The sequence below is a fragment of the Haliaeetus albicilla genome, chromosome W (assembly GCF_947461875.1).
Source record: "Haliaeetus albicilla chromosome W, bHalAlb1.1, whole genome shotgun sequence".
NCBI classification, from domain to species: Eukaryota; Metazoa; Chordata; class Aves; order Accipitriformes; family Accipitridae; genus Haliaeetus; species Haliaeetus albicilla.
The window spans coordinates 17,052,660-17,069,160 of record NC_091515.1 but is presented as its reverse complement, the minus strand read 5'-3'; the positions used below and the strand labels follow the sequence as shown (position 1 = coordinate 17,069,160).

The window sequence follows — 16,501 nt, the reverse complement described above, 5'->3', positions numbered from 1 at the left end:
GCCTGTCCAGATCCCTCTGTAGAGTCTTCCTACCCTCAAGCAGATTGACCCTGCTTCCCAACTTGGTGTCATCTGCAAACTTGCTGAGGGTGCACTCGATCCCCTCATCCAAATCATTGATAAAGATATTAAACAGAACGGGGCCCAACACCAAGCCCTGGGGAACACCACTTGTGACCTGCCGCCAACTGGATTTCACCCCATTCACCACAACCCTCTGGGCTCGTCCATCCAGCCAGTTTTTCACCCAGTGAAGAGTACACTTCTCAGGGAGTATGCCATGAGAGACAGTGTCAAAGGCCTTGCTGAAGTCAAGGAAGATAACATCCACAGCCTTTCCCTCATCCACTAGGCGGGTCACCTGGTCATAGAAGGAGATCAGGTTGGTCAAGCAGGACCTGCCTTTCATGAACCCATGCTGGCTGGGCCTGATCCCCTGCTTGTCCTGGACTTGCCATGTGAGTGCTCTCAAGACAAACCATTCCATAATCTTCCCTGGTACCGAGGTCAGGCTGACAGGCCTGTAGTTTCCCGGATCCTCCCTCTGACCCTTCTTGTAAAGGGGCATCACATTGGCAAGCCTCCAGTCCTCTGGGACCTCCCCTGTTGACCAGGATCGCTGATAGATGATGGAGAGTGTCTTGGCAAGCACCTCTGCCAGTTCCCTCAGTACTCTTGGAATATATAGATTACGTTTTTTCTGTGCTACTGAATGTAAAGCTTTAACTTTTTTTCATTACTGAACAAATATTTTATCAGTTAATTGAGCTAGGTGCATGGTGTTACTGTATTTTGCTTTTGCAAAGTAAAAGAAATAAAAACCCTGATGAGTTATAGTATCTTGAAATTAATCCTCAGAGTAATTCACTCTATCACAGTCCTTTTGAAAAGGAATGTTAGTCTCATGTTGCAGCTGGTATGAGGATATAAAACATGCTTTTTTTTCTTTTACCATTGTTGTTCTGTAGTTCGGCATGCTTACTAAAAAAATGACAAAGATCTCAATTTTGGCATTAAAACCCATCTGTCTCAGTGGCATCCCTGAGTGTTCCTCACTATGGTAGGCACATAGTGACAGGGATTAGCTGATTCCTGGGGAAAACTTGAGAAGCAGTTAAGGTTTGATCAATAAAATTACTAATTTATCTTTTCCAGTATGGCTGAATACAATTTCTCTTGTTCTGTAGTACCACAGCATGCAAGCGAGAAGGGAGTTTAATCAGTATGACTTGTGTGGGTTATTGCGTTAAAGGGTACAGGAATTTGGCAGAAAATAAACCCCCTTGCATTCCAGCTTATCCTCAGATGTCAGAGGGGCTGGGGGCGGCTAGGTTTAATTTCTGAGTGATGTTCAATGCAACGCTATAAGTCCAGTCGCATTCAATATGCTGAACTATCACAATGACAGACGCACTTGATAGGGTACTGCACTCTCGGCTTAGCCACGTTCAACGCACGAGAATTACCAGACTTAGGGAGTTTGGTTGCGTTAACGAAATATCGTGACTAGATTAATGAGCAGTGCAGCTTATTAAAGCAACAGTACAGGCTCTTTTGGATTGCTGGTGATAAATACACTGTCTGCAAAGCATGTGCAAATGATAATACAGTTGACTACAAGCACACTAAATTATGGAAAAACTCTATAGAGATTTCTAAGTTTCCTGGGGAAGCACTCAGTATGACCGAGGGTTCGAATCTTACCCAATAGGCATCCCTATGCGGGGGAAGAGAGGTTCAGCCTGTCGACTGATCCCAGAAGTCAGTGATGTCCTCCCAACTTGTCTATGATTGTATCTTCCCTGACATTCCTCCTCTCTTAAGCCCTTTTATACTATTTTCTTATTTTTAGGTGGAGCTTGAGTGACTCTAGTCATACATACCTTTATTATGATTGGTGTAAAATCTCCTTGCTTTACCTTTAAAGGTATATGCTAGAGAAAATTCAGAACGCATGCTCAGTGAGGGGTGGTTGCACCTTGGAGGCGGGTAGCTTTTGGGATGGAGGTGTGTTTTGGTATTATAATGATATTATAATGAGCAAAGTTCACCCAGAGGACATGATTTAGCGTGTCACTACTCCAGAACTGAGCACTTATGATATAAATCAGAAGTAAGACAATAGCGTTGACAGAACCCCATTCATCTCCTTGCTTCAGTGGATTCAATGCAGGGACCAACTGTTCTCGTTCCTATCATTCCAGTTCCCTATCCCTGTGATCACAGAGCCTGGCCACGGTGTCTCCACTCCACTCCACCCTCCGTGTTACTTTTCAGAGTCAGCATACCAAGCTCCCCTGGTGTTGCTAACATATAAAGGTTGCAGGTTATATTGCTTAGGGAATTATTATGGAGGACATTTCTTGCATATCCACTGCATTCCACCCTGGAGGGTCACCTTCCCTTCGAGGTGGGGGGTGTCATATCGATAAGTCACCTCCAGCAATCATTCCACAGTGGGTGAAGTGGATTGGGATATTTATTGGGTTTGTGTGGCAAGGTTTTGGTAGTGGGGGAGTTACAGGGGTGGCTTCTGTGAGAAGCTGCTACAAGCTTCCCCCATGTCCAACAGAGCCAATGCCAGCCAGCTCCAAGACAGACCCGCTGCTGGTCAAGTCTGAGCCAGTCAGTGACAGTGGTAACGCCTCTGTGATAACATATTTAAGAAGGGAAAAAAAAAGTTGCTGGGGCACAGAAATGGCAGCTGGAGAGAGGAGTGAGAACATGCAAGACGAACAATCCTGCAGCCACTGAGGTCAGTGAAGAAGAAGGGGGAGGAGGTGCTCCAGGCGCCGGAGCAGAGATTCCCCTGCAGCCCGTAGGGAAGACCCTGGTGAGGCAGGCTGTCCCCCTGCAGCCCATGGAGGTCCATGGTGGAGCAGATATCCACCTGAAGCCCATGGAGGACCCCACGCTGGAGCAGGTGAGTGCCCGAAGGAGGCTGTGACCCCGTGGGAACCCCGCGCTGGAGCAGATTCCTGGCAGGACCTGCAGATCTGTGGAGAGAGGAGCCCGTGCTGGAGCAGGTTTTCTGGCAGGACTTGTGACCCCGTGGGGGACCCACACTGGAGCAGTGTGCTCCTGAAGGACTGCATGCCATGGAGGGGACCCATGCTGGAGCAGCTTGTAAAGAACTGCAGCCTGTGGGAAGGACCCACATTGGAGAAGTTCGTGAAGAACTGTCTCCCGTGGGAGAGACCCCACACTGGAGCAGGGGAAGAGTGTAAGGAGTCCTCCCCCTGCGGAAGAAGGAGCTGCAGAGACAATGTGTGATGAACTGACCATAACCCCCTGTCCTGGTTTCAGCTGGGATAGAGTTAACTGTCTTCCTAGTAGCTGGTACAGTGCTATGTTTTGAGTTCAGTATGCAAAGAATGTTGATAACACTGATGTTTTCAGTTGTTGCTAAGTAATGTTTAGTCTCAAGTCAAGGATTTTTCAGCTTCTCATGCCCAGCCAGTGAGAAAGCTGGAGGGGCACAAGAAGTTAGCACAGGACACAGCCAGGGCACCTGACCCAAAGTGGCCAGCGGGGTATTCCATACCATGTGACGTCCCATCTAGTACAGAAACTGGGGGGAGTGGAGGCGGGGGGATCGCCGCTCGGGGACTAACTGGGCATCGATCAGTAGGTGCTGAGCAATTGCACTGCACATCACTTGTACATTCCAATCCTTTTATTATTACTGTTGTCATTTTATTAGTGTTATCATTATTAGTTTCTTCCTTTCTGTTCTATTAAACCATTCTTATCTCAACCCATGAGTTTTACTTCTTTTCCCGATTTTCTCCCCCATCCCACTGGGTGGGAGGGGAGTGAGTGAGCGGCTGCATGGTGCTTAGTTGCTGGCTGGGGTTAAACCACGACACCCCCATTCCCCGTACCCCTGCGCCGCTGCAGTGGGTAGGTAGACAATTCAGGAGTGAAGCTGTGCCTGGGAAGAAGGGAGGGGTGGGGGGAAGGTGTTTTAAGATTTGGTTTTATTTGTCATTACCCTACTCTGGTTTGATTGGCAATAAATTAAGTTAATTTTCCCCATGTTGAGTCTGTTTTGCCCGTGATGGTAATTGGTGAGTGATCTCTCCCTGTCCTTATCTCAACTCATGAGCCTTTTGTTATATTTTTTCTCCATTGTCCAGTTGAGGAGGGGGAGTGATAGAGCAGCTGCTTGTTGCTTAGTTGCTGGCTGGGGTTAAACCACGACTGGATGGAGCTGGGTGATGGAGCATTTCCTCTGCGGTGTCCATGACTTCAGAATTTGAATCCCTTGTATCTCTGCTTACCAGTGCTTGTATTTGGCATCTTGTAGCATACTGTTAGTGGCTGGACGTGGTTTCCTCAGGACCAAGCTGGGAGGACCAATGGGGGAAAGTTTTGGTAGTGTCAGTGCAAGGAGTGAATGCAGAAAAAGCAGTCAGTTGTGAAGAGCTGGTGATTCTCTTACAATGCAACACGTAGAGATTTCTTTTTTTAGCTAACGTCTAGTGTTGTGGTACACAGTCCTTGTTGGTCTGTGGGCAGCAGCACTGGGTACGTTACAAGCTGTGTGCAGTACTATAATGTGCTTTCCTCCTCAATCTGTTTTAAAACTTCCAGTGGCTGTAAACATCAGAGGGGTCTCATGGGCAATGTGTTACTTGAATGCCATAGGTTGAAGATCACTGACTTAAGACAACTGGCCATGAATTAAACATTTAACAAAAATTCCAGTGGTATAATTTCACCCACAAAATACAGCAGCAAACCATGAAAGCAGCAGTTTACTGAGTCAATAGTTAAATTTGGGGTAATTCAGAAACAAATCTTCTGAAAGTCAGTTTATAAAAATAAATAATTTTTTAAAATTATATTAAGTTTATTTCTCCTGCTTATGGAGAAATGTTGAAGTCTTTGGTAAGCTGGGACTTGGTGATGAACCACAGAAGGGTGCAGCAGAATCATGGTGAAGCTTAGAGGAAACATGTCAGCCTCAGCTGTGGGGAGAGGGAGCAGGGCATGTGTAGGAGAAGGACTCTCTCTGCAAGAGTTCTGTCTGGGATAACTGGAGAGAAACTTGCAACAGTTTTGCCATTTGGAGGTTTGTAATATGAAAGTGTGTGTTTTACGGTGCCGTGAAAGTGGTGACGTGTCTGGACTGAATAGGCACAAGCCTCAAAAACCAAGCTATGAATGCCAACTGATGGGACAGAATGTCTTCTAACTTTAAAATCCCCATACTTACTATGTCTAATACCGTACTGCTTATAAAGCTTGAGGATCTTGAAAAGTGGGGCTACTCCCTGTCTGTGACTTGAACTTGTTCATGCTTTTCCAGAAGAATGAAGCCTCACTTGGAAATGCAGCCTCAGTGATCTGCTTGCGCATTGCCTTCCTATGCTGCCCTGTGAGCCATGTTCATGTGTGAAAATGCAGACTTTTCATGAGGGAGAGCTCTAGACTGAAAATTGGGTCGCTCATGATTCTGTGTCTCCTCTTCATTATGTGTGAAGAATTGATGCAGAAAGAAGCGTAGAATCCTACAGGTGCTAAATCTTGTTATCTAGTTGGTACGGATTTGAGGTGAATGGACTCTGAAACTTGATCAGTAACAGAAGAACCTAAACCGTTAAGAATTAAGTATCTTTCTGTAGCTGTTTGGGGATTTAGTAAGTATTGGAAAGATCTGATTTTTTTTTTTTTTTTTTTCTCCTCTCTCCCCTCCTCTAGATCCAAGACTGGAAGGCTGGCCACTCATGTCTTCACCTTTTCCAACAACCATTATCATTGGAACCTACATTTATTTTGTTACTTCCTTAGGACCCAAACTCATGGAAAATAAAAAACCTTTTGAACTCAGGCAGATAATGGTGCTTTATAATTTTAGTGTGGTAACCCTCTCTTTATATATGACTTATGAAGTAAGTTCTACTTTTATTTGTAACATATTTATATATTTCATGTCTCTAACTATTTTCATACCAACTTTTAATAAATTTATTAATGTAATTCCCACTCTGCAATTCTCAAAAAAACCTATTATTCTGATTGTTGTAATTATATTCCTCCAAGTTGTATGCTAAACTAATTGAGCTGATACTTGGAAAAAAAGGGAATGTCATACCTAGAAAGAAAGGTTGTAAAATATTTTATGTGCCATACATATAATTTAAAAAATTAAAAATCCTCATAACTTATATAATTTCCCTGGGTTGTAGCAGGTTAAGTAGACTACATGTTTTTCTTTGTTGTAATTATTTCTGTCCTACTACACGATACTTAATACTGATGTTTCAAACACTGTATATAGAGTACGTTTGCTATGTCCAATTTGGGGATCTTCATCCTTAAAAAAAAAACCAAAACACAAACCTAAACCAAAAACCCAACAAAACAACAACAACAAAAAAAAATCCAACAAAAATCCCTGAAAAAACAAACCATGAAGATCTTTAGCATTGATTTTTCTCTTCCTCCCCCAATAGTAAATGCTCTTTCTCTCAAAAGGAATGTTGAGATTTTGCTGTAGTTCATAGCTCAAGCAAATGTTAGACTTTAAGACTGGAAAGCCTGATGAGTTGTATAGAGTTATGGGTTGAATGACCTAAAAATCCTTAACCATGAATGGTATAGACTATGTAGAAGCTTTAATTTAGAACCTTAAACCTTAAGATAGCTAATATCTGTTGTTTTGGGGGTTTTTGGTGGTGGTGATGTTTTGTGTTTGGGTTTATTGTTTGGTTTTTGTTTTGTTTTGGTTTGGTTTTTTTTAAAGTGTAGCTATTTAACAGTAGTATTATGTGAATGATAGCCTTATACATTTGCTTGGTGAAGCATCACTATGCTAGTAGTACTGACCCTCTTTGTGTTAAATCTGGCTATGTGGCTATTTCAGGTTTGGCAAATTGGTAATGAAAAGTTGTCAGATTATCCTGCCAATTTGTCAGGATACCTTTCTGTTACCTCAATTTGCATAAATTTCATCATGAGTTACAGTGAACTGCTTGACATTTCTTTTAACAGCACTCTAAAGGCAGTGCAGCAGCAGCTACTTCGTGTCATGACTGTTGTGTGGAAAGCTATAAGTGGTGGTCAAGATGCATACGTTTGCTATTTAGCCTTTGTTTTGAAAAATCACCAAACTTCCTCATGTAATTTGGTGATAAATTTTGTTTTGGTTATAACCCTCAGAAACTAAAAAAAATTAAACTTCTTTTAGTGTCTGACACTAACACAGTATTCAATTAATCTGCTATCAAGACTTCTATTTTACAATTTCATGAAAGAATGCATAGATAGAGCTTAACAGATTGAATCTCTGCTATTGTCTGGCTCTCAGCAAAAAGCTGATTCTTTCCCTCTGGATCTAAGCCATTTTGTGGGTGCTTTAGTGTTGTGCTGTCTTGATGGTGTTTCAAATCTTGTTTCATTTAAGCAACTGATTGTTTTAGGAAGTTAAACATCTATTGTGGTCACAGACTAAAACCCTCCATCTGTTAAGAGAGCTGAACCTCTTATCATGCATGAGTGGATGATGATGATGAATTGATGAGAAGTACTCTTTAAACACATGTAAGATACAGTAGTTCTAGAGGTTGGCTGGTAAATGAGCCAAGTGTAATATTAACAATGTTGCTCTTGTCCGAGTTCTAATATATTCCAAGAGAAAAGATTAAATGATACTTGTTACATATAGTCCTTTGGTCCTGTACGTGTGCTCTTGATTATAAAACCCTAGAATCTCATCCCTGATATCAGTGAAAGACTAATTGAATCATGCAGTTCAACTAAGCAAAATTTTAGAAACTATGATACTAAAAATATAGTGCATATTGATTTGTTCCTTGTCTTTAATGATATTAAGCCATATTTTTCTGTAGTGCCGGTTTTCTTTCAGTATTAAGATGTTGTTCTGGTTTCTTTTCAGTATTAAGATATTCAGCTGTGATAGCAATTTTCAAAAAATTTCAAAATGGTTGATTTGTTTTTGTAGTCTGATTTACACAATAAGTTGCTTTTCTAACATTGTTTTTGAGATGCAGCTGTTTTTCCTCTTCGGTTACTAATGCTGAGATAATGGGTGTAGGAAGAAAGTTCTTGTCCATAGGTGTGGTCCTGGAATTAGAAATTCATTAATCTGCAACAGCAAAGGATTTTATGGTCGCTAGCCCACACGGAGGTAGATGACTGACAAGGTTGCTGGTTCAACAAGTTTTCAATACTGTTTTCCCTTCATGCTTAGTGATTCTGAAAGTAATCTGAAATTAATGATTTTTTTTCAAAAGACATGAAATAAATCTTTGCCCTTTCCCTTTTCTTTGCTCTAGTTTCTTATGTCGGGTTGGGCCACAGGGTACTCATTCCGGTGCGATATTGTTGACTACTCAAGGTCACCTACAGCTCTAAGAGTAAGTTGCCAAATGCAAGGCCAAATTGTTATGCTACACTGATTTTATTTTTGGAAATGCTTTTTGAACAACCAAATGCACTCCTGTAGAGTAGAATACAGTAAATGAAAATACCCTCTTGCATAATGTAGAGCATGTGAGTTAACTGGAGGGGTTGATTGGGAAAAAGAAAGAGGCAATGTATTTGTTGGCTTGTTCATCTTGGTTTTAACATTCCTTCAGGATTAAAGAATGTTTTGTGTTTTTAAAGAAAAACCAACCAAACTATACATTTAAATATTTATGTCAACCTTGTGACACCACTTACTCATCCCAATATTTTCCTTTTATATAGTTACTTATTTTTCCTGCAGCTGTTTAGTTTTATTTATGACTATTATGACTTGACAGTTTCTGGTTTTTACTCTTGCAGATGGTACGAACTTGTTGGCTTTACTACTTTTCCAAGTTCATTGAATTATTAGACACTGTAAGTATTTGTAGCCTAATAAAAGAAGTAGTGATATTTCCTTTTCACGGTAGAAGAACCAGTGCTGTTGGGGGCTGAGGGCATAAATTGCTCTGTATTTAGCCCTCCAGCCTTCAATTATTGGAATACCATCAAGGTGTTTATCCTTATTATCTCTTCTCATCTTATTGTCCCATTACTCTGTCATTTATTGATTATCAGGAAAAATGTTAATGAGAGAACACACCTTTAAAAATTTAGGAAGCCCTGATAACTTGTCTGTTTAACGATGTACTAACCTGTTGTGCTATGGCAATGCTTGTCTCAACATTGCAGATAAAATGGTGTTGATCATGTTGAATTTTTTTTCCATGTCATCTTCAGATTTTATCTTCCATATTTGGAATATTTCCATCAGCAGCTCTGAATACAGCATAAATTGCCCTACTTACTTGCTCTAAATTCCTGTGTATGCCTTGGTGGTCATGACTATATATATGTGTTTGATATCAGGCCGGCACTCTAAGCTGTTTCAAAGAAAGTCTGAGCAGCAATGCATTAAAGCAGAATGCAGACCTCGCTTACCACCAGCAGGCATCTGCCTTCCCCTTTTCCCTAGACTGACACTGAGTATGGTTGGTTTAGCTATTCTCAAACCAGCTTCTGAGTGTTGGAAAGCTGTGATTTCGTTTGCCTTATTGTGTGTGGGGTACAACAGTGGTGATTCAGGAGCTGACTCATGAGCAGTTAGGATGTTCTACACCCTGCAAGCAAAGTTAGCCATCTAACTTTCATCTGCAAATACTCCTGATTCGACACTGGAAGATTTTACTGACTGGGCCAAATGGAATGGTAATGGAAGGACCAGGAAAAATAAAACTGGAAAAGCCTGATCAGTTTAGTCCTCTATTTACCTCTACTACCCACTGGTTAGATTGCTGCTTTTTAATTAGTCCTGTGCCTGAAAAAATCAGTTGGTTTGGTTTGTTTGAGGTTTTTGGTTTTTGTGTTTGTTTGTTTTGGTTTTTTTTAATTTTTTTTTTTTAATCCATCCAATTAGGTACCTGTTTCTCAGAAGCTTTTTGGTTTTATTGCAAAAGTAATTTCTTAACTGTATTTAACAGTCAGCCATTTCCAAATGTTTTTCCTGGCACACCAGACTTCTTTCTTCTGTGTTCCTTTCCTTGCCATCTGATACTACCTTTCGCATGACCTGACTTCTTACACAGTTTTCTTGCTCTGTCTTCCTTTAACACTTCCCTCAATGTCCGTCCTTTAAAATGTGGCCTGTTGATATCCATTAAGAATACCTACTACATTTATTCTGTCCAATTTTGCCTTTTTCCAAGGGTAGCTAAGTCAGTGTTCATAATAGTGCTATTTCTCTAACTTACTCTTTTCTCCTGTCTGTATCTGTTGCTAGCCCTTCAGTTAATTTTCTCAAATGGCTTTGCCTTAGTAGTTCAGGGGACTTAAAATCTGATGCTTCTAGATACTTCTCGATCCAAGCAAGTTCATCTTATGCTGTCTGTTGCATGCATAGGTGATGGCTCAACCTTGGATGCTTGCTTTCAAAGCTTGCCCTGGCTTTGAGACTCCACAGGTGGATTTTACATACTGGTTTAATATTTTTTGAAAACTAGTCTGCATATCCAGAGCCTCAGTTTCCCTTCTTCTCCCAAGACTGCAACTGTGAAGAATTTCTAAATGTATAGTAGTGAGCAACCAGCACTGATGCATACAGTTTTCTGTATGTTGGGCTTGATTCTCTCCTGTAACATTCTGTTCATTAAAAATCTGTTTCAGATATTTTTTGTGCTGCGTAAGAAAAACAACCAAGTTACATTCCTGCATGTCTTTCATCATTCCATCATGCCATGGACCTGGTGGTTTGGAGTCAAATTTGCTGCAGGTAGTGGAGAGACAGTTTAAGTTGTACATATCTGCTGGTAGTAAAAGTTAACTATGCTAGACAATAAATATTTAAAGAACAGAATTAAAAATCTTGCGAACATCAGTGTTCTTAAATTTAGATGTCTGCAGTATTTCATGGAACATCTGAGATCACCATACATAACAATTATTTAAGTGGGTGGGGAGTACTAATTTTTCCTATTTGACAGCATTTTGTGCAATGTTGGTTTCTTGTAAGGGGAAGAAGGTGCAGAGAAGAGAAGTGTATGTAAGAAAAGAGCATTATTACGTGAAAAAGAGATAATATGACTGTAAAATCAGAAGTACTAGGGGAGAAATATGAGGCAGATACTCTGTTGAAACTACTTCAAAGGCATTTGTCCCCCTGAAACGTAAGAATTGGAAGGGAGGACTGTGTTCTCATTGTTCTTACCATCCTTTGTTTTGCCTGTTTAAGAAATTATTCAGGCTTTGTTGCCATTATTTTTACTGGCCTTTGATAGCATATTTGGGGCTTATTTACATCTAATACTTTGGCTTTTTCAAAACTGCAGAGATATTTTCTGGACCTTATTTATTACAGAAACTTATTTGAATTGTAATGAATTGAAAGTCTTTGTCCACTTCTAGCTTACCTTCACTTTCTCCTTTCCTGCTCTGTGTGTCTATGCATGCATCTTTCTATGCTATAGTATTAGTGTGCAACACTAATAAATATAGCTTGCCATAAGAATAGCCTGGTAAGCATGGAGTGGAGAAATGCACAGTCATTTAGTAGTACATCTCTAGGAGGGTGTAGGGTTTTTTTTAAGGAGTTTCTACCAAGAAAGGGGGGGGGGGGGGGTGTACATGTTCTTTCACTCGTGTCCTCTTTTTTTTTTCTTCCAGAAAATCAGTGACAAATTGATGAAAAGACCTATTGCCTATTAAATCAGATCTGTTAGTGCCTGTTTTATGATGTCGTGGTTTAACCCCAGCCAGCAACTAAGCACCACGCAGCCGCTCACTCACTCCCCCCCATCCAGTGGGATGGGGGAGAAAATCAGGAAAAGAAGTAAAACTCCTGGGTTGAGATAAGAACGATTTAATAGAACAGAAAAGAAGAGACTAATAATGATAATGATAACACTAATAAAATGACAACAGTAGTAATAAAAGGATTGAAATGTACAAATGATGCGCAGGGCAATTGCTCACCACCCGCCGACCGACACCCAGCCAGTCCCCGAGCGGCGAATCCCTGCCCCCCCACTTCCCAGTTCCTAAACTAGATGGGACGTCACATGGTATGGAATACACTGTTGGCCAGTTTGGGTCAGGTGCCCTGGCTGGGCATGAGAAGCTGAAAAATCCTTGACTGTAGTCTAAACACTACTGAGCAACAACTGAAAACATCAGTGTTATCAACATTCTTCACATACTGAACTCAAAACATAGCACTGTACCAGCTACTAGGAAGACAGTTAACTACATCCCAGCTGAAACCAGGACATATGAATACAAAAATAAGCCCTGAAAGTAGTCCAGAAGATTTGTAGATGGGGTCTTTTGAACATGTTTTGTGTGCAGATTTTCCTAGTGTATAAAAGGGATATACTTCTGCTATATTTGTTGAGTTTCTGTTATTAGGAAGCTGGTGTCTTGATCATGTCTTTCTCAAATATTGCTGAGTAACTGGTATTTTAAGTTAATGATGAAATTGTGAATAGTTTCTCAGCATACAGTTCAGTATGTTTATAGATTTGCAAAGAATCCCAGCAGCTAACAGTCCCTTCTCTTCAACCTTGAAAACTTTCCATTTATAGGTGATTAACTTTCTGCCTTTTATCTGGACATTGGATTAGTATACCAGATACAGGCTTCAGATTGTGCATTGGATTCAAATTTCCAATGTGATAATTTGACAAATACTTTCAGCAAAGTGTGCAAGATCTGCTTTGTCCTCTGCTCGTAATAGTCCCCTCATACTCATGAAGAGCTGTGTTTATTCCTGCAACTCTGTTGCTTATCTTTATACTAATCTTTCTAAATATTGATCTGTTTGATAACTTAATTTTTTTTTTCAAAAAATTTCAGTCCTGCTGATTATCTTGTATTCAGTTTCATCACTGTTTATCCTTCCTTCTAAATAGTGGCATTGATCACGTTTTCAACCTGTTTTTAAAAAACAACACATTTGTGAAAAGAGATGCTGATTTTTTTTTCTCTGATCTGATGTAAACAGGGAATTGTAAGATGGTGCTTGTGTATGGTGTTGCTTTTTGGAGCATATTTTTATACTGTTGCTTAGGTTGTTCCCCCCCCCCCCCGCTTTAACTATTTATTTTTTCTTTTGAATGTTCACTGTGCAAGCCAAAAAAAAAAAGTATGTTTGAACTGTAAGAACACTTGAATTATTTTAAAAAATACAAATAGCTAAGTTTCTTTGAAAGTTTGCAATCACAGCTGGAGGAGTTATGATCTATCAAGCTGGAAGACTAGTGTGAGCTACTAAAATCACAAAATTAAGTTTTATTTTTAACTTGAATGATTCTTAATGGAAAATTGGCTTTTGGATACAAAAGCATTCTCACTAAGTGTCTACTTTTTGTGACATTTTGTTTTCTTCCTGATGCTCAATATTTTCATGTTCATATTTCTCTTAAAAATACTGTGCCGTATGCTGCTACTTGGATCATCAAATACCTATAATTTCTTGTGATAATTAAAATTAAATTACTTTGAGCAGGATCATCTAACTCCACGGTTGATCCAATGGAAAAGGAAATATTTCCTTACTTGCTTTGTGAAATGTTCGTATCTTACCAGTTTCAGTCATGAGTTTGCCCCAAAGTGGGGGATTACTTGGCCTTAAATTTCCTTTTCACTGTACATATGCTTTTGAGATGGACTGTGGATTTGTGAGACGCTCACTTATGTCATGATTCTGAAAACTTACTGTCTGAAACTGTGATTCTTTCCCTGGAAATCTCTGTTGGGGAGAGAATTATTACTTATCCTCCAGAGCTTTGCACAGTTCATCATGATGTCTAGAAAAGAGGTGTAAAACAGGAGGAATGCTGTTTCCACTAAATTTTCTGCACCTCCTTCATGTATGTGTTTTAATAATTTTTAAAAAAAATCCACTAAAACCTTTTACAGGTAATTAGATCAGCTAGGTTTCATTGCTTGTTTGGAAATGCTTAGATAAGCCTTTTCTGAGAAAGGAAACTGATGAGATACCTCAGAATTGGTGTCAACCCAATTCAGGTTAAATACTTAAAGTCTGTAGGTTTTGTGGTCTGGGTTTTTTCCCTCCAAGTCAAACCAAACTACTAGGACCTGAGGTGGCTTTTTAAATACTTGATGCAATACTACCATATTTTGTTTTTCTACAGGTGGTTTAGGAACGTTTCATGCTTTGCTGAACTGTATTGTCCATGTTGTCATGTACACTTATTATGGAATCTGTTCTTTGGGACCAGCCTATCATAAATATTTGTGGTGGAAAAAATACATGACAACTATACAACTTGTGAGTAATTTTCTGTTTGACTTGAACACCTCTCAGAAAGCTGATTAAGGCTAACGCAGACTTAATGCAATACATTTGTACTTTTAGTTATGTTCATGTATGTAGCTTACAGTTGGTACAAGTTTTAATTGAGTAAAACAAAAGTTGTGAGCTCCATTCAGTAATTTACTTAAATCTGCTGACTTTAGTGTTCACTATAATCACAGATTTAGACACATGAGCTTTTCAGTTATGCAGTACTTGATAAATATATTTACAAAACTCGTTTCCTGTATAAAAATGATTAGACTATAAATTTACACCAAGAAAACATAATTAATTAATGTATAGAATACCATGTAAATAGCAATAAGCAAAGGGAAAAAGAAGTATTTATTAAGAATTTCATGTCCATTCTTTCATAGAAATTGTGTTTAGAGAATTTACCTCTCCTTAATTCAGAGCATTAAAAAGGACTCTTGCAATAATTACATTACATGTTTTATCAGCATTAGATCGCTTTCAAATGGTTACTGCTCTGGGTGCTTTCTTCATGCCTGGCTTTTTTAATAGCTGAATTTTCAAAATTCAGCTTCTGGCTAAACAATTAGTTTGGCCTGAGCAAGGATGCTGATGGAGGAGGGAAAGGAGCAGGGAGAAGCAGCTGTGGATGTAACTGCTTGCACCAGGTCTGGTGTTACTAGAATAGTTCGTGTAACCATGTGTAACTCTGAATGATTTAGCTTGAATATTTATAACTTATTTAAAGTCTTTTTGTCTTGGTGGCACTACCTGTGGATTATTAACTTGGAGTTCATGTGGACTTTTTTTTTTTCTTTTAAATCCTCCATGAAATTGTTTTTTGGGACCTTGTGGACCCTTGTGTCACATGCTAGTGTGCGGGGGTGGGGTGGGTGGGACTTCATGTTCACCAGTCCTATAATGGTTGTCTTTTTGTTTTTCTGGCTAATTTTTCTAAAGAAGTCTCCCATTTGTCACTGGTCAAACACATGTCTGCTTCCTTCTTTCTTCTCTGAACTGGCCAGTGCAGACTCCTTTTCTTTTCTCCTAGTATGGGTTTCTCAATGCTGCTTGTGATTCAGTTTGTCCCAGGACTTCTCTTTCTTTACTCTGTGAAAATGTTTTTCAGTGAAGTAACATTTTGGGAGAGGGGCTTTAAAGGTACATCTCTATAGTTTTAAAAAGCCCCCGCCCCCAACTTTCTGTTTTTCTGTATGCAAGCTATGCTGAATCTTTTTAAACTTCTGTAGTAAGTTTGTCATTTATTTAAAAAGTATTTCTTTTCTACATCTTTTTCCTCTAGGTCCAGTTTATTATGATTACAGGACATATAGGACAAATCTACATCATGGATGATTGTCCATACCAGTATCCAATTTTCATGTTTATTATTTGGCTATATGGCTCTATGTTTTTAGTCTTGTTTCTCCACTTCTGGTACCATGCTTACACAAAGGGACAACGACTACCAAAGATGGCAAGAAATGGGATTAGCAAAGATCAGTGAAACAAACTCTTGTCTATAAAAAAGTGTGTATGTCAAAGTGGAAACTTGCACTACTTGACAATCAAGATATTTAGGTGCATGTACTACACTCTGTATATTTTGTATGTTTTGTATGTTTTCTTCCAAAACAGAATTTGTATCTTTACCATAAGTTATTTAGGATTCAGAATTTGGGAGGTGGGGGGAAGCAGTGTGGATCTCTCTCTCTCTTTTTTTTTTTTTTTTTTTTAAATCAAAGTGGGGGTTTTTTCAACAACTTGTTCATGTCTATCCTATAAGAAATGAATGGATAGATGATCTCTATCTAGAAGATGCATGAAAATAAAGATACTCATTGGGAAAATTAAAATGTGTATGACAAGTACTGAGCACTTTGAATACTGAGGAAAAAAAATTACTTCATCTTAAATGTTATAAGTTCTTGAGACTGTCAGCTGCATTTTATTAAAAGAACAAATCTTCAATAAATACTGTTTATAGAATCTAAAGCTTATTATTAATATAGTTAATACATAAACATTGTTATATGTGTTTACAAACTATATTACTTTAAAGAAAGGAATGTATGTTAATGTGTCAAAGTATAGCATTTAATTTGAAGATCATAGATTTTTTTGGATATGCCATCTTTTACTAAGATAACTTAATTAATTTTATGTAGGAAACTTCTACTCACTTGAACATTATCCTAAATGTTGAAAACCTACTAATTTGAGGATTATCCAAACTGTCTT

General features: G+C 39.1%; 1 protein-coding gene across 3 annotated transcripts in view; it reads left to right on the top strand.

Annotated features, from left to right (window-relative positions):
- Positions 1-16,301, top strand: part of LOC104321829 (very long chain fatty acid elongase 7) — a 33,356-nt gene extending 17,055 nt beyond the window's left edge. For all 3 annotated transcript variants that reach the window (XM_069775647.1, XM_069775648.1, XM_069775649.1), the window contains exons 3-8: positions 5,707-5,897; positions 8,304-8,384; positions 8,797-8,853; positions 10,639-10,744; positions 14,124-14,260; positions 15,564-16,301. In XM_069775647.1, the coding sequence (XP_069631748.1) occupies positions 5,707-5,897; positions 8,304-8,384; positions 8,797-8,853; positions 10,639-10,744; positions 14,124-14,260; positions 15,564-15,767 (776 nt within the window). In that variant the 3' untranslated portion in view covers positions 15,768-16,301. The remainder of the gene's footprint in view (positions 1-5,706; positions 5,898-8,303; positions 8,385-8,796; positions 8,854-10,638; positions 10,745-14,123; positions 14,261-15,563) is intronic.
- The last annotated feature ends 200 nt before the right edge of the window (positions 16,302-16,501 follow it).